The sequence below is a fragment of the Neopsephotus bourkii genome, unplaced genomic scaffold (genome assembly GCF_033783945.1).
Source record: "Neopsephotus bourkii isolate Nb327-2 ecotype Australia unplaced genomic scaffold, CSIRO-AGI_Nbou_v1 NB_673, whole genome shotgun sequence".
Taxonomy (NCBI): domain Eukaryota; kingdom Metazoa; phylum Chordata; class Aves; order Psittaciformes; family Psittacidae; genus Neopsephotus; species Neopsephotus bourkii.
Genome location: NW_026901172.1, coordinates 1180035 through 1198409, shown reverse-complemented (window position 1 = coordinate 1198409; position 18375 = coordinate 1180035). Strand labels below are relative to the sequence as shown.

The 18375-nt window shown below is 40.0% G+C and overlaps 1 protein-coding gene across 18 annotated transcripts in view; it reads right to left on the bottom strand.

Annotated features, from left to right (window-relative positions):
• FGGY (FGGY carbohydrate kinase domain containing) overlaps window positions 1–18375 on the bottom strand; it is a 325223-nt gene that overhangs the window by 66264 nt on the left and 240584 nt on the right. For all 18 annotated transcript variants that reach the window (XR_009725433.1, XM_061353407.1, XM_061353412.1 and 15 more), the window contains 2 exons: window positions 8395–8523; window positions 3495–3598 (listed from right to left, as the gene is read on the bottom strand). Coding sequence is in view for 17 of the 18 variants with exons in the window: in XM_061353407.1 (XP_061209391.1) it covers window positions 3495–3598; window positions 8395–8523 (233 nt within the window). In the remaining variant the exon portion in view is untranslated. The remainder of the gene's footprint in view (window positions 1–3494; window positions 3599–8394; window positions 8524–18375) is intronic.

Sequence of the window (18375 nt, the reverse complement as noted above, 5' to 3'; positions counted from 1 at the left end):
AGAAGTTAGAGCATGTCTGTTAGACCCATGCAAACTACTCGTTAGGAACAACATGCAAGCTCTTATTTCAATGCTTCAAACCTGCTGCTATTTTACTGTGAAAAACTGCTCACACATTTTGTGTAGTCTCCATGGCTACACAAGGAAAGTCTCCTAAAAGTTCCAAAACTGAATGTGGGTGCTGGAGCTTAGAGCCCCTGTCTGCAAAGCATAGTGACATGCAGCAGCCCACTCAGGAAAGTCAGCCACTGAGTATCCATCACTTGAAAGGAATACCTATGCTGCAGAGAGAGATCAAACCTGCAGCCAGTGAATCCCGGCCCTAAACTGAGAGACAACCTTTGGCAAGTAAAAGGACAGGTTATTTGCCATGGCAAATGCAGATTCTGCTGATGACTTTTCTAGGGCAAAGGAGGCAGCAGAGAATCATGTAAAATGAATTAACGGTCCAAAAATATTCAGAAAACCATCTTTTCTTTCCTTTTTGCTCATGGATAATGGATGAGCCCTGAGGTGGCAGTGACTTTCTGCAACTAGCTCAGACCTGGACTTGGATCAGTAACCTAATTACAGTCTGCTTCTTGCTTCTTTCATGAGCTATTCAAGTATCTCAACAGAAACACAAAACGCTTTGTGTGTGTCTGATTACCCCAAACTGCCAGTGGTTAATTCCAAAAGTGTATCCTCACTTAAAAATGGTAGTTCTACCACAAATTAAACTATTATAGCCATGAGTAAAATTAGGTCCCACATTTGTACTTTCTAAAATATCAAAGGCACGATTAGCGAAGTCTTTTGTTCAAGATCTCTAGAGTCCTTGAGGTAATGAAAAACTGGGTCATGGTGCAGTTTCTCTTCAAGTAAATGCTGTGTTCAAGCAATACCTGCTCCTGTGACTCATGGAGTATTTGGTGTAGAGAATGGAAATACTGTACCAACACACATACACCAGCAGTAGTACCCCTGCCCTCCCCAGAACAGGAGGGGGAGGAGGGAAAGCAAGGCACAGCAGATGATTTTGAACAGTTTCCTGTTACGATCCCTTGAAAGAAATCCAACCATACTTTCACCCTGCTTTCTGTTTTCTGAATTTCTCCTGACAGTTGGCTCCTTCCTTTGCCAGAACCACAACAAAGGACGGCCTTGAGTTTCCACACAGGCCATTTTCTCCCTCTCTCCTCTCTGATCATCTCACAAAGGTATTATTGTTGCTGGCTCACTGGGGCTCAGTGCACCTGAGGCAGATCAAAGGCACTTTTTAATGCCCGCCTGACCACACAGGTCTCTCTCCCACTGCATTAAATTAAACTCGATGATTAATCTCTGTAGCCCTGAGGGTCCCTTGGTGCACAGGGAGAGAGAAAATATATATTTCTATCAAAACACAAGTATAATATACTTTCATTTTATAGCCCTAATTAAAAAAAGGAACAGCTAATTTCAGCCAAATGCAGCTGCATAGAGGTCTCATTAAAACATAAATACAACTGCTCTGTGTGCTCAACATTTACTTTATACAGTCTATGCAGGTAATAGATAAAAGAACAGTAAAGCAAAGTCCTTTCACAGATTAAATCCAGAGGAGTTTAGAATTTGCTTATTGTCTGCTGCCTAGAGATTGTTATACCTCTCTGCAGATGAGAGAAGGAAAGCAGTTAAGGAAATGATTATAAAATGCTGAGTAGTTACATTTAAATACACATCTAGTTAAATCTAGCCTAAACCTGCACAAGCATCTACACCCAAGTTTGCTTAAAGTGACTAGGAGCCTTAAAAGGTTCTGCCTTGTCTATGGTGTGCAGTCTGTGTATGACTTTGGGGTTGTTTTAATGACAACAGAACATTGATTAACATCAACATGGACTTTATCAGGTCACTTTTGTTACATTAGCAGGTTTAATGGGGCCGCATCTCTCATGGTTATAGGGCATGCACAAAAAAGTGCTGTGAAAGTGTTTATACTGATAAGTCATGCTCTAGCTTGGGAAGCAAAACAAAGTATAATTGTGACCTGGGTCTACGCTGGAACTTACCAATATACATATATTGAAAATGAACAAATAGCCACACACATCTCCTCCTCCAGGGCTAGTTATACTAAAGGAGTGAGTTAGAGCCAGCTGGCCCATTTCCAGCTGCTCACCATTGCCCTTACCTTTTGGGGAAACTGCGAGCTCCTCAGCTCATTTCAGGCCAGTGTTATGTGTCTATTACCTAACTCATTTTAAGAATTTGAACTAACTCAAGTAAATGAAATAGGTTAGGAAGGGTTCACACAGAGAGGGCAGAAACCTCCACCAAAAAACCTGGAAATAATAAAAGTAGTGGCAGGCTCAAAGGGGGACTTCTTCCCCCAGAGCTGGTAAGTGCATGGTGCCCTACCTGCCCTGTGGTAGACAAAGAGGTACCGGTGTAATTTTTCAGAGACAGAATAAGCTAAGAGTGTGGAGTTTGAGGTTCGAAACTCTGGTTTAGGAAGGAATCCAAAATATACTCCAAGTGAGCTGTTTTATTTTTTTCAATGCTTTGCTTCACAATAGTGGGATTATTCACATCTTTAAATTCAATCATATGCTAAAATGCTTTGTTGAACTACAGTCCGCGTGACAAGATCACCATTTATTCATGCTCAAAATCACCACATTTTCATGCTGTTACTACAAAGACAACTTAACTTACTGTTAAGCCTGACATTTTATTATCGGCTTCCTTTATTTTTCTCCACTGGAGCTCTCTCCATGAAGCATGTTAGTCCTCTCTAACACCTCCAGTACTCCCATTGCCATTTGCTCATTTTGGAAAAATGCAAGTTATAATCAGTGTAAATTTAAGACCAAAATGAGTTTTAAACAAAAAACGCAGCAGAAAAGGGTACTTATCTAAAGGGAACGCTTTTAGACTCATACATTTGAAAAAGGTATAAATTCCAAAAGCAGACACTAAATTTGTACTGCAATCTCAGGAAAAGCTTTTGTATTAATTTACTGAGAAAAATTAGCAAAGTGAAAATGGCTTATTGGGATTTTTCTTTCTTTTTAGTCATGAAACATATCATAATTCTATACATAATGGCAACTTTCAGAGGTAGAAGGATTTACACTGATTAAGTGAAGAGGTGGGGGAGAAGGGCTGTGACTGAAGACATGCACTCCTTCTCCAAAGACACTATTCTGTAACACATTAGTGACAGGCTTGTAACAGATAACTCAGGCTCAGAGTCTTTGGCTCAGATTTCAGGCTGCTCTTTAAGCCACTCCAGCATCGTGGTTTTTACTTTCCATGTCATTTTTCAGTATTGATTTCTACTACTATTAAAGTTCTTGCTTAATAGCAAATGCATGGTAATATATAATTAATATCCAAAGGTAAAGATAGAGTTACCAGAAAAAAAAATCAAGGAAAAGGATAAGGGTGAGAAGGACAAAGGTCATTTTTCCCTTCAAAAACATTAGCTAGCATATTCCGCACAAATTAGAGCTATGCATACAACCTACCCCCATGTGGCATGAAGATGTTCCACAGATCATAGCAACCCGGGATGTAATTGGCTGGTTCTCACATGGCAGGTTATGTCCTTTCACATCTGCTCCAATTACTCCTATTAAAATAAAATTTAAAATCTATTTAAGAGAAGAGCAAGCCAACCCTCACAAAACAGCTTTTTCCACACACAAATAACTGCCGCGTATCTCGCAGCACTGCCACAAACCAACAGCGCCTACTCAGTCAAGAAACAAAGTTATTTTGTGAATTCAGACTGAAATGGATTTTTATTTCAGACACAAGATGATTCCGCTGATGCTCACATTTATCATCACAATTTTTGAATGGTATTTTGACTACAATCTAATCTTTATTCTCTTTGGTAATACACTAGCTTGCACAATAAAAGGCATTTTGGTAGGCTGCAGATATCTTTATTTGTTCACAGTTTATAACGCATATACTGCATGATGTGTTATGTCAGGGGATGAGTTGGAGAAAGGGGTAAATTGGCAGGAGACTGGAAGGCTGCCAGTTTTGTTGTCTTTGCTGCTGCTGTTGTATCCCTGTCAGACAGAACCATCTAAAGGAAGATTACTCCTTCCCTTAGAGGACCTGTGCTTGGCTCTGAGGAGGTTCTGCGTGCAGGACAGGACAGGACAGAGAACAAACTTAGCAAGCACTCAGCCTGCAGCAGAAGCACATACCCAGGAGATGCCAGAGAGGAGCCAGGAGCTTGCTTACAGAATGGGGCAAACCTACAGCCAAGCTTCAGCAAGCATCACAGCCTGCTTAACTCGCTTAAGGGGAGGCTGAAGTGGAAATGCAGCCCTCTCTTTCTCCTCTGCTAGGCTGCATTCTTGCATCCTGTTGTGCTGCACCCAGCAAAATCCAGCAGCCCAACAAGTAATATTCTCTTGTTTGTCTTTTTTTTCTCTTGAGTATTACTTTTCAACTGGCAAACTGGTCTCCAGACTGCACCTTGCATCTGCAATGAGAAATCTGGTGACCAGTTTACCAATCCTCCTAAAAAAAAACATCTTCTTCCTCACTGCAGTAGAAATGAAAGCATTTGCTGGACGTCACGAAAGATGCCAAGTGTTACTTCTGGTTAGCATGCTACATTTCATTAACACCTTCTTGCTTAAGCCACCATTGCAAGATTCTGCTATCAAATTGGTCTGCTGGGGCTTGTCTTAACATGATTGCCATGGTTATTATGGCAATTCCATCATGGCTGGAAGTTATTTAAATAATCAGAAAATTAAAGGCTAAAGCTTTACAGTCTTCAAAAATCTGTACTTTGTCCTAGCTGGCTTGTAACTATGTAGTGGCACAGCTCTCATAGACAGAGTTTATTTGAAAGGAAAGCTAAAAGTATGGCTTCTACCGCTAATGCTTGAATTTTTGCTGCTCAGAGACATGCATGCGTTCATATTAGGAATTTTGGATAGGGTTGTTTAAAGCAATTTTCTGTACTAGGCAACACTATTACAATTTCTTAAAGGAGTTAAAAATAATGTTCACACTTCAGAGGGAACAAATCTATTCAACTGAATTGGCAGCATATGTTGCAAATGTATTCTCATAAACAATACAGAACTGAAGAGCTTCATGTTTAGATATTTTTTAATCACTAAGAAAACATGCATTCTGCAAAACAGGCATGCTGGGCCTTTTTGAGATCAGTGGCTTTACTAGAGTTTAGAGTTTGAGTTGCTAGAGTCTTCCTACTTGAGATTAACTAAATTGAGGCATTAAATAAGTCTGGAACATTCCCGTAACAATGAAAGCTTATATAACATCACTGCTGTTATAAGTCACTTCCACCTTTAACTTAGTTGGCATTTTTCATACTCTGAGGCAGACTTAAAAATATTCTGAAGATTCTCAAGAGAGACTGAGAACGAGAAGTGTGTATAGCAGACAAAGTGTAGGAAAGCATGTGATGCTTAGCATGTGTCCTTTTGGATCTCTTCCACAGTGTCAAAGTATTTTAGATACCATGCAATAAATCTACTTTTGCTGAAACAATGCTGATGTCTTTTTAAAAGGTGCAATGTAAACATGATTTTTATGAGGCCAGTCCCAAATGACTGCCCTCCCATACTCACATTTGTACCGGTAGGCTTTTATAAGTCGGTACACTAGGTCAAAATGTGAGACACAGCTACCCAGCTTTTCCATAATAGGTGTCAGATGGACTGATTCAGGAGTCATAGATGACCTCCATAGACATGCATATTAAGTAATTCTTTATCTTTACCTTAATTTACTCAAAACTTTGAAACCTTCATAAACTTAAGTAACCTGTCCAGCAAAAACACACTTTCTATCCAGCCAAAAGGAGATCTGAACACTGCATTAAAAGTTATTAACACTGAAAACAAGACATCCATCATGTCATTTGGTTTAGCCTGCAGGATAGGAAAGAGCTCTTGTCATTACTCTGCCATTACAGACTATTTTTAAACAACCAGCAGAATGTGCTCCAGAATAAGAATAATGACACCCACTGGATGTTGTTGTCCCACAGACTAATCTAGTGCTTACTAATAAGCAAGTCATATCCTTCAAGCAAATTGTAACCCTCAATATTTCACTACAGATCAAATAGCAAGCACTAAAACACACATCAGTACCTTTTCAAACAAAAGTTTTACAAGAGTTACTTATTTCCAGTATTTTCACATTTTAATTCATTCTTTCAAATATCTCTTCTCTCTTTTCTTCTGTGCCCCTTTTATCATTATTAAAAGATTAATATGCTTTAGTGCATTGTCATTCTTAACATCTTTGAATCAGAACAGTATCACTTCTATGATGTATGTTTTTCTGCTTTTCTGCTTTTGCTTCAGGATTTTCAGCTCTGTATTCTGCGCAATGTAGGCTAAAGTAGGCTTTAGAAAGGTTGAGGTTCTTGTTATTAACAGCTATGGATGAAGGAGAGCTATTCCGTATCTGAGATGTGGCCACACTATCCCTTTTCTTTACATACATTTGCACTCTTGAACTCTCCTGTTCCTGCTGTCCCTTTTGCTATCCGATTCTTTTCCTTCTTAGTGTGCTTTCTGCTAGTTTCCCCACCTATTTATTTCCTTCCCGGATTCAAGAAGGATCTTCCTTTTATCTCAGGCTCAAGTTATCATGTGATTAGCATGCAGATCCTCCTGTTGGGTTACTGACATCCTTCTGTAATAACATCTCTCCCTCTCTTAACAACCACCACCTATACATTTTATTTTCCTCCTGGCAATGATTTCAGCAGGCTGCTGGTGTTTGTACTGCCATCTGGGAAAACATATTCTGATAATCAGGACTAGCATAAGCAGACTGTCTATCCACTGAAATCTTACTCTGATGGATGCCAGTAGCTATACTCTTCCAATGTTAGAGTTTCTTCATATAAGTAAGTCAATAGCAAATGAACAGACAGTTGCTCCTTCCTCCTCTTTAAATTCAATTCAGATTTCAGCACATAAAATTTACTGGGCAAACTTTCTGTGCTCTGAATCCAGTACTCACATAATGATTCCAATTAAACAAGGACCCTCCACTGCCATTTTCATGTGCTCTGTGACAATCCTGTTTTTCAGCAAGTTCATTATTTCAGCTTATTATTACATCCTTTTCAAGAACACAAAACTGCCAGCACACACAGTTTTAAACACATTTTTATGCAATTAGGATGCTAATTCACACAAACAGATTTTTAAGTAAGTCACAATAGTAGGGACACAACACATCTACAACTATGGCACTAAAACTGAGTCGTATTTTGGCAGCTGGATCTATAATCCTTCTGAGGCAACAAGAAAAGCAATCTACATGACAACCTCAGCAAAAACAGTTATCAGAAGCAACGTAAATGGATTTAAACATTCTGTAAGTTCCAGGCCACAACTTCTAGAAGAATAAATGAAATTTAAACCACAAAAAAGTACTTGAAGCACAACTGGTGCTTCAGCAGTCAATCATATTCATTTAGATCTAGAGAAAAATCCTCTGATGAGCAATAGATTTCCACTGAACAGCACTTTTTCAGTAACACTGAAACTTTCTGAGGTAAGACTTTCTTCTGAACTATCAAACTAAACCCACCTCAATTTCCTGCTGAAAGAGTTACATTGAATCACTTTGTTATTGACTTTACTTAGGTAAGGCCAAAAAACATAATAAGCAAATGAAGCCATGGAGCCTCACCTGATACATTTCAACACAGCGGAAACTGGGAACACCAGAATATAGTGCTGGAAAAGGAGAAAACCCAAGCAACAAGCATCCCACTACAGTGAATGATAAAAGCTGCAGAAGGGGAATGCTGTGCAGAGGCCAGTTTCCCCTCTAGTCTGGTTTGTAAGTTTAGATACACATCACTGACATATTCTAACCTCCTAGACCAAAAGCAGTGGTTTTGCTACATATCCCATTGTGCTAGCAAAAACATATATATAGAAAAAGTCTATATTGCATTATTTAGACAAAGCACAAATTACTTCTAAAACTAAGAAGGAAGAGTAACCATGAACAAGACTTCTCCCCTAGGATGTTGCTGGTTTTATTTTAATTCCCTATCCCAAAGTTTTGAGCAACAGAAGATGCAAACTCTCAGCATGCTTACATGCCAACACACTCATGTATCAGTTCAGGAATTCAAAGTGGAAATAGCAAAAGTTATCAAACAATATGGAAATCCAGCTGGACAGAAATAAGCAGTGATAGCCCCTCTCTGTAAATAGATATTCAATATTAGCAGTTATTGTGATGGGTTTGGGTTTTTAGCTATGCTATTTCATAGGAATAGCATCAAAGCAGATTGCTGGATACAAAACAGGCTGTGAGAAAAATGGTTTTCTGAAGTGAATTCAAGACATTCCTGTTTCCAAGAATAGTAAATATGTGACTGAGTACCTAGTCCTCCAGCATGGGCATCAATGAGAGATGCTGCTACCGCAATCCCTTCAGGAAGACCCAGATCTTTTGCAGCTTCTGGTGTTAGACCTTTTCCAACAGACTCTCCAGGAGACAAGACGTGGTTTCCTGGGCAGACACAAGAAAAACCAAACACCTGTCAATTGACTAAACAGAAAAACAAGTGTGTATGTTATTACAAGAACTCCCTTCCTCTCCCTCAAGTCAGTGTGGTGCATATAAACCAAAATAGTGCACCAAAGAACTCCATCTGATTAAGAAGTATCTTTCATTATCTGTCTGTGTATTAAACACAACCATGCTAGCTCAGGCTGTCCCACAGCAATTTAAAAGTTCAAAAGTATTCAGTGTCCTATCTAGCCACAAAGATTTCACCACAAGCAATTAAATTCTGCTTGGCATCTTTCCAAGAGATATGAAATACTTATGCAGAAATCCCACATTCTTGTGGGAGCTCTGACTAGATGCCTGCAGCCATTCTCTGGGCATGTGAATGAGACTCAGCTCAGAGATTCATGCCCACGACTGAATCTGCACCTGTTGCACCAGGCAAGGGCCATCTTTTTTTCCATTTCCGTCCTTTCCAGCAGTTTCTACTAGGAGTAAGGTGTCTATAGTTACAGAAACTCTAAAGGAGAAACTGCCTTAAGCAGTAAATTGCAGCTGTATTTCCTCACAGATTTAAATAATCTCTTTCTGAACCTTCACTGGCCTTAGGAAGTATCAAGAACGTTATGGTCACCCGGACCACAAGCAGTGCAACCCTCAGCCCTCAGTCCTTTCACCTAGTGCAAAGTCCCACCTGCATTAGTCTTTGCTACCATAGCATCACAGAATCCTAGAAATGTTTGGGTTGGAAGGGAGCTTAAAGCTCATCCAGTTCCAACCCCCTGCCAGGGGCAGGGACACCTTCCACTAGAGCAGCTTGCTCCAAGCCCTGTCCAACCTGGCCTGGAACACTGCCAGGGATGAGACATAATGTACCATAGATAATTTTTAACATAAATGAATTTAAATACCATAAATACATTAACTTTAAACTTAAATACATTTAAATATTATTTTTTTTTATTTCAGGGCAACTAAGATGATTAAGGGAGTGGAGCATCTCCCTTATGAGGAAAGACTGAGGGAGCTGGGTCTCTACAGTTTGGAGAAGAGGAGATTGAGGGGTGACCTTATTAGTGTATATAAATATATAAAGGGGAGTGTCACGAGGATGAGCCAGGCTTCTCAGTGGCAAACAATGAAGGACAAGGGGTAATGGATACAAATTGGAGCACAAGAGGTTCCACTAAACCTGAGAAGAAACTTCTTCTCAGTGAGGGTGACGAACACTGGACAGGCTGCCCAGGGGTTGTGGAATTCCTTGGAGACATCAAACCCCCTGCACGTTCCTGGATATTAGGTGTTCCTGCTCCGGCAGGGGGATTGGACTAGATGATCTTTTGAGGTCCCTTCCAATCTCTAACCTACTGTGATACTGTGATACTGTGAAATATCACAAGTATTTACATACCACAATGAATTTAATAAATACAATATTATATATTATTATATATATTTAATAATACCAGAAATAAATTAAAAATCAGAAACAAACTTATCATAAACATATGTGCCATTAAGTTTTGTCTTGCAAAAAGAGTTTTTCACTAATTAAATCAGTGTGATAGAGATTGCTCAGAGCTTAGAAGAACAAATCTAGATTCATTAGACTTTCAGAATTTAAGGACACCCCCTCAACAGCCTCCTCTCTGACTGCTGAGTACAACCATAGACTGACAGCTCCTGGAGCCACACACACTTCCCTGGTTTTGTAAGGATTTGGTGGGCGAGAGGCAGGGAAAGGCACCACACACCTCCCCATCAATACCATGGCTTCTAGCACGTGTCTGCGTTTAGTAAGTACACCAAATCTTCTGGGCAGAGATGACAAAACTCCTTTTGAAAAGAAAACAAGCTTTTATTCACAGTTAATTCTATTGAGAATGGTACATCTAAAGCACGTTCTGATGTGTAGGGAAGTAAAATATTCTCCAGAACAAAGATTAATTAAGAAAAAGAACATATTATATCAGGAATACACTAATGCCTGTGAGTATAATCTTCTAGAAATAGTTATACTACCTTACAGTCAGAGGTAAAGAAGGTTATGATATTAATTTTACAGATGGAAAATGGATCAATTGTACATATCACTTAGGTCTTTGTGCTATAAATGATGTTGGCTCCTCACTTCAAGGAAGGTGCCCACTTCCTGACTATTGCTGTGTATGGAGCACTTTCACACAACGCCTTGGTGTTCTAACCTATCTAAAGCCACTCTGCCACCTCTGAAATGCCAGGCTGGATCTCATACTGGAGATTTAAAACAAGTATGGATAGCCAAAACTTTTGCACTTGACCTTGGGTTTATATTCTCATACTGGAGGCAGTAACCAAACCTCACCATTTAGATTATACAGAAGGAAGTCTCTCCTCACAGGAAAAAAGATGTCTATATTTTATTAATTCTTAATGTAAAATCAGAACGTTGTGTTAGCTTTCTCAAAATGTGCACCTTTTGCACCTCCAGTAAGTCGAGGGCAGGATGTGTCTCTTTAAGAGAACGTTTGTATTACTTTTCTGGCTTTTTAAGACATTGGAGAATAATACCAGTAAAACAAAGCTGTCTGGTTCTGACATTCAGAGACCCTGCAGGTGGAAGGTGCAGAAGAGTTCATGCGGTTAAAACCACATCTTTTTCTTCAGAATCAGTCGCCTGACCTGCTATGTTGTATACAGAGTGAGATGAAATTCATCTGAACTAAAACCTCTTTCCAGGCACTCAGTTCCATGGTTGGTTTGTTTATATCAGTCAGACTGGTCAAACATTTTAGTGCGTAATTATTATGTGGTTAAACTCCATTTTAGAGATCAGGGCTACTATTAGACAAAATCTTTTCATACCAGCTTCTTGATTACTGTATTTCTAGTTAATGAGCATTAAGGGAGCAATTTCAGAGATAAAGATAATCCTCTCTTCTAAAGCAGCAGTAGAAAATGACCCTATAGGTTGCTTTGATGCTAGTTATGTATCAGAATGACCAGCAGCATTGCTATCCCCCATGGGCATAAAGCGTGTGAGAACGTGCAGAGATGGGTTTCTTGTGATGCAGCATAATTATCTTGTATTTAAAAATACTGAATTAACAGTAGAGTGTGCCCCACCTGGTTTAGGAGTCAAAGTGAACCTGAACAACTATTCCTTGACTGAAAGCACTTTCTGGGAACCTGGGAAGTGACAGCAGTCAGCATTCACCCATGAGATGGGTGAAGGAGAGTCTCCCAGGTCACCCAACAGACAGGGAGTGCAGAATAGAGCCAGCAAGCGAGAGCAGCAAGGAGATGATACTGACTCTGCACCTCTACTCCATCTTCCCAGCGTTAGAAGTCAAGGGAAGCTATCCTACACCCATATGATATGCTCATGAGGAGCTCTGTTAAAGGGAAGAAGCAGACTCTGCATGGACACTGTCACCACGGCAGTGCTCAAGGCCAGGCTGGATGCATTGCTGGCTGTCAATATACCTGCTTTATAACTCTCTTTGAGTTGTAGAGTCTGATTTTGTGCTTCAGTTCAGTGTGTGGTGTCCCTGCCCATGGCAGGGGGATTGGAACTAGATGATCTTAATGTCCTTTCCAACCCTAATTCTATGATTATATGATTCTAGAAGTTGCCTCCCCACCCACAAAAGTGTGAGTAAGTAGGTGTGGAATGGGTAGAGCCTTGAATGAGCTACATGGGTAGAGACCTGGAAAGGGAATTACAATTCTCATGGTTTACTCTTCACTGAAAAACTATAAATTCAGCAAAGCATCAGTATGCTCAGAACCTGTAGGTATAAAACTATGAAATGATAAAAGAAAAAACACGAAAGGAACCAAAGGGGAACCACAATTAAAAAGTAAAGCATTTGAAAATAGGTTGTACTCCAGTATAAACCCAGAGAGAGTAAACGGATTCTTACTTGAGCACAAAACAGTGCCTTTAGAAGTCAAGGGACAGCTGCTATAAAAATAAAGGTATTCTACAGCTCCACACCAGCAATTCAATGGCAGGTGCTGCCACCCCTAAATCCTACCTGTAAGAGGAAAGAAGCCGTCAGAGAGGGAGGAAGGGAAATGAGAGCTGCTTGCACACAGAGGCGGGCAGTGAGTATTACAGAAGGCTGCATAAAAGAGGCAGTGAAAGGACCGAGTCTTCTCAGGGCTCCTGCCAAAGTAAATGTATCGAGTCTTTTGTTTACAGTAGTCTCCTGTACAAGTCATTTACCTTTGCTATAATGACTTCCAAAATTAGACCTAACCAAACAAACCCATAATGGCTGAAGCTTGAGAACTTTCTGTTTCACATTCGTACAGCTGGTTCACTAATGCACTGCCTTAATCCCCAACCTTTTCATTCTGTACGAGACAGACTATTTCTAGCTATTTTTTCCCCTATAAAGCAGTGAGTTTACAAAAGGAAAAAGCTGTCTGAATCTCTTCCTCCTCTTTCATCCTTCGAAGACTTATGTCAGAATGAGCTATTATCAGGCTTTGTTTACAGAATTTGTGGTACACCAAGGACCCTCTACCTTTTTGAGGCAGTTTCCACAGCAACCAGCTGTTTACCAGACGCCACACACAAGGCAGACAATACATCTTCAGTCAACTTTGGTAATCAAAATTCACTGTACTGGCTTACTAATATTTAACAGAACTAGGTACTTTAGGACATAGACCTTTAAAACCAAGGAAAGCGAGCGCAGCAGGGGGCCCAGCTGACTCAGCTATGATACACTCACTGAGAACAGCTTCTCATCTCTCATGCAGAACGTGGCTGCATTTCACATGCACTCACATTTGCCTGTGTAAGTGCATAAAAGGAAGAAAAGCAAAAGGATGTGTTCCTTTTCTTCACTAACTTGACACAAGCAGACTTGAACTTGGATATATCAAACCTTTCCTGAAATCCCAGCAACACCAGAAAGAAACTAAACCATCCTGTCTCCATTTTACAGCCTCCCCCAAACTGGACCATCTAAATGCTTTTTAGTTTAAAAGACTGCACAAAATATGTATCCTGTTAAATAAGAGACATATAACATGCACTGAAGAAGTCATCTAGTTAAAGGAAACAGTGGTAAATTAATACCAAACAAAACAGGACCTTAGCAAAAAGAAGCGCTGTCCATCCAAATGAATCTCAAACAGCAGTGGAAGGGATTTCCCCCTCAATGCTTTGACCATTACTTACAAAGTTCATAGACATTCTCTAATTTTTTGTATTTTATAACTATCCCCACAATGAGAAAATTCTGGGATATGCAAGGAATCTGAATAAATAATATTACAACTCTTCTGACATATCATTCCAATCCTATCTCATAGACAGTACATTGCCAAATACCCCTCTCACATTTAACTGAGATATATATGGCTGATTGTTCTACAATTGTAGCCGAGCTGATCAGCAAAAATAGCACTAAGATCAGAAGGAAGCAGGATAACAATACAGACTATAACATTACAATACTATTTTTTTCTTAGGACTGAATGCATGGTGGTTAAAGGGTGTTAAAACCAGCCAGATTTGGGGAGGGTTTAACCTGCAAATACCCCCTATACAGTTTCCTGGTTGGCAGTTAAAAAATGTCAGGGTTTTCATTCAGGAAACCCTGGACAAATTGTGATATTATAGGACAGTTTATTTAAAAGTGAGAAAAACAGTTGGTTAAACAAAATCACTTTGGCTTTCTTCAGTTCAAAATCCATCTCTGTCTATGCAAGCTACCACAATAGCTTGAGGCAAATCTAATTTGGGTCCTTTCCATCCCACTCTCCCATGCAGCTTATGCCTTTGGCTGAACTACATCTCAACTACCTAACATATAATTACTGAAGGCAGACATATTAGGTTGCTAAATACTGGAAAAAGCAAGCAACCTATGTGCAGGCAGATCCTTATTCATTAAGCTGGAAAGTAAATTGGTCTGCAGACCATAGGTGCCTACTTCAACAAAGACTACTGCCTTCTTGTCCAAATGAAAGGGAGCTACTTCATGTATAAATGATAAGCTTTGCTGGTTAAAGGTCAAAAGAAAAAGAAAGAAAGAAAGCATTCTGCATCATTGGATCATTAGGCATGTACATTGATGGGCAGGACTGAGTTTTGCTTACTAGGTTTCAGTGAGGCAGTGCAGAATGAACATCTCTTGTAATGCATGGTTCACTACTCACTACGCTGGCATGCATGTGGGTATGCAATACATGCATTTAGACGTCTTACTAAGTCACTAAATGCAATGTATTTGCATCCAAACTCAGCTACTTTATTTCACATATTTGCTTGCAAGCAATAAATTCAATAGGTTGATAATTTAGATTTCTGGCACTTCACAGTATTCCAGTCTCCCTAAATACAAACATTATCAATGTAATGACATGACTATTGCTATAGTTCGAGTTGCAAGTAACCAGACTTTGGTTTGCTACAGCACATCACTAAACTGAACAGGCAATTTAGCTTGCATTAATTACAGATTATTACTTAACAGAATGGTTTTTATTACTGGATTTTTTTTAATAATCCACATGATAGCAACTCCTCTTTGAAGAAATAACTATCCCTTTTCAAAACTGAACTAACAGACCAGAAATAACCTGATAAGTTACTGAAAGCATGCTTTTGAGTCTTTCAGCTAAGCTTCTGATACCTGCATAGGTTTATTCCCCACCACATTCACACAGTACCCAGCTCTAATGCCCATACAGAGAAGATACCAATGCATTATAAGCGGGTCAGAAATGAGTCAGGAAAGCAATTGCAAGGACTGAGAAGTGTGACAGTTCACATAACAGATTTGGGGGAAAAACCTCAAGCAGCTCAGTGTTTTCCTTTGATGTAGGAAACTTCAGTCTGTGCAGGTCAGGCATGTCACTGCAGTCTGCCAGACAGGAGTAGGAAGTTAAAGTTCAGCTGGAAAATAAACTGCATTCTTTAATGAATTCATTAATTTTAAGAAATGACAGCAACCAAAAATCCAAAGCTTGAAGTCTGAAGTGGACTCTCTGTGACAGGAAATCATAAAATCTAGACTAGTTCTAAGATACACTTCAACCTATTCACACATTAATTTTAGGGTGTCCAACAGCCTCCGACTTAGAGGAAGTTGGCAAAATGTTTGACATAGTCCTTTGGGTTTGTGAATCCTGACTCATACAGCAGACACTGTTGGTCTGAAAGCTATCTCAGCGTGAGGCTCAAGCAAAAAAAGAAGATGAAGAACAAATCGGGACCAAAAAGAGGGAGAATCAGGTAAAATCAACTATTCTGAGAAATGTTTTTTTTAGAAGTGTATGAAAAATAAGAAGGGAGGATAATATTTGAGAAATATAAATATTAAGCAATCACAGCAGGCTAAAGGTCTGCTCAAAGCTTCTCCTATGCCTTTACAAACAGAGATTCCAGGAAAAAGCTCCTAGTTTTCATACAGGAAAGAGGAAAGGGAAAGTTCACAAATCCACAATGTTGCCAGAGTAGAAGAAAACATGATTCCCCAGGCAGGCCGAGTCTGAGACCAGACTCATGACCAGTGGCACATGTAGAAATACGGAACTCCAGAGGTGGACAGTGGGAAATCTTTGTATCATTACTTTTGAAAGCTCTAAGCTTTTGCTATTAGTTGTCTCAGCTGTGACAGAACCTGAAGATGAAAGAACATCACAGTTTTCGCTCCTTGCAACAGAGAGGTAGAAGTAAAAAGGTACTATCTGCCAGCAGGACTCAACCTGATGATAAGCAGGGTGAATGATGGCTCATTTCCTTACAGTGGAAGAGGAATGGAAAATGTCACCCAGAAGCACTGTGAAGAAACCTGAGCTACCCAAATTTAGCCCAGCCTATTAAAGAACAGTTATTGGAAAGAGGAAGAATACTTCAGGCTGGAAAAATTGTCTGACTCAGGGAATTCAAGGAAGGGAAAAGCAAAGTTCTGCACATGAGGTGGAAGGACCCATGTACCAGGGGAGGCTGGGGGCCAACTGGAAAGCAACTTGGCAGAAAAGGACTGTGAGACCAGGTGGACAACATGTTGAACATGAGCCAGCGATGAGCCAGCACAGGCAGAAAGCAGCCTCGTGGTACACATTAGGACAAGTGCCACCAGCAGGCCCAGAGTAGTGACCTTTGCTCCATGCTCAGGCCACAGATGGGTGTTGTGCTTTATACTGAGCTCCCCAGTACAGAAGCATGGATGCACTGGAGGAAGTCCAAGGAAGGACTCCAAAGATGACTGAGGCATGTCATATAAGGAAAGACTGAGACACCTGAGACTTTAAGCCCAGCAAAGAGAAGGTGGTGGTGAGTTGAGGATCATATCAATGTGTATATAAATATCTGATGGGAGTAAAGATGATGGAGCAAGAATCTTCTCAGGGGCACCCAGTGACAGTACAAGTGTCAAGGCACACATACTGAAATAGAATATAGAATCTATAATGGTTTGAGTTGGAAGGGTCTTGCAGCTCATCCAGTTCCAAACACCAGCCATGGGCAGGGACACCGCTGAAAGAATGTTTTTGTTGGGGAAAGGTGGTTATGACACTGGAACAGGTTGCCCAGGGAGATATTGGGAGTCCCCATTCTTGGAAATATTCAAAACTCAAGTGGGAATATCCCTGAGCAACCTACTGTAGGTGACCCTGCTTTGAGCGGGGGAAGCTGGACTAGATAATTTCCAGAGGTCCCTTTCTAACTTCAACCATTCATGTGATGCAGTGATCTCAAGTTGGAAAAAACATGAAATAAAATAGAAATCACAGGAACATGTAGCTTTTCTGAGAATAATTCCTTCTAACTTCTTACTGCTGAATCATCTATCATGAAATAATGCCTCAAGCTTTGAGGAAGGAGACACCTTAAATCCTCTTCGCAATGTGCCAGTTCCAGCTCCTTTACATTTGCTACAGCTCTTGGACAGACTGAAATGACAGGAAGCCAGAAAAACGTTAGCATATTTGGAACACTCTTCAGTTGTAAATCCCATGGATTTTGAGAGCATGTAAGTGTAAATATCCCCTGATTCACCCTTTCCATTTTGTTTTAAGTTGTAACGTGTTCAAATTTATTGAGGATAGCAAAAGACCAATGACAGACAGTAAAGGGACTCCATACGTCACATCATCTTTTCACTTATCATTCTCTACCATTTGCAGAGTACAGCGATAAAGCTTGTTGTTATAATCCAGCTTTATGAAGAATTGGCAGCTACAAGCTGACCTGAACAAACAAATCATCATCCCTTTCTCTCAGCCTTCAAGGAATCCCTCATACACACAGGAGCATCTGGCATCAAAGGCCTTGGAAGAGAGAAAACTGGCAGAACTAACAGGTTGACCATTCCCTTCACAGCTGCTGCAGCATAAGTTAATATTGACTGTACTCTCCCACCCTGGACTGAATCTTCCATTTTCAGCCTAAATGTAAATAAACAAATAGAACTTCCAAGTACTACTTGGAATAGAACTTCTGTACTACTACAGACGGAGAATACTCCTGACAAAACACAAAACCTAGGCAGGCTCTATTTGAAGTGTAAGAAGTGAGGTCTACAATACTGTTATCTTCATCAGCTTTGTGTATAAAAGTAGACAGTGGCGCATGTAGGAATATAATCATTTATTTATATATAGTAACATCTTGATAAATAAACAGCCTGCTGTTTTGCCACTTTTTGAGTGCCTAAAGGATCACAGAGCTGCACCTGCATTTGAAAACCCAGTCTGCTGCAAGGGTTGTGCACAGTAAGGATGACAGCAGGTACCAGTCAAGAGTCACAGCTGTCAAGTCCCAAATCAACTACAGTTTTCTTCGCTACCAATTTATGAATAAGTACTAAGAATGCAAGAGCATTAGAAAAGAACATCCAGTTT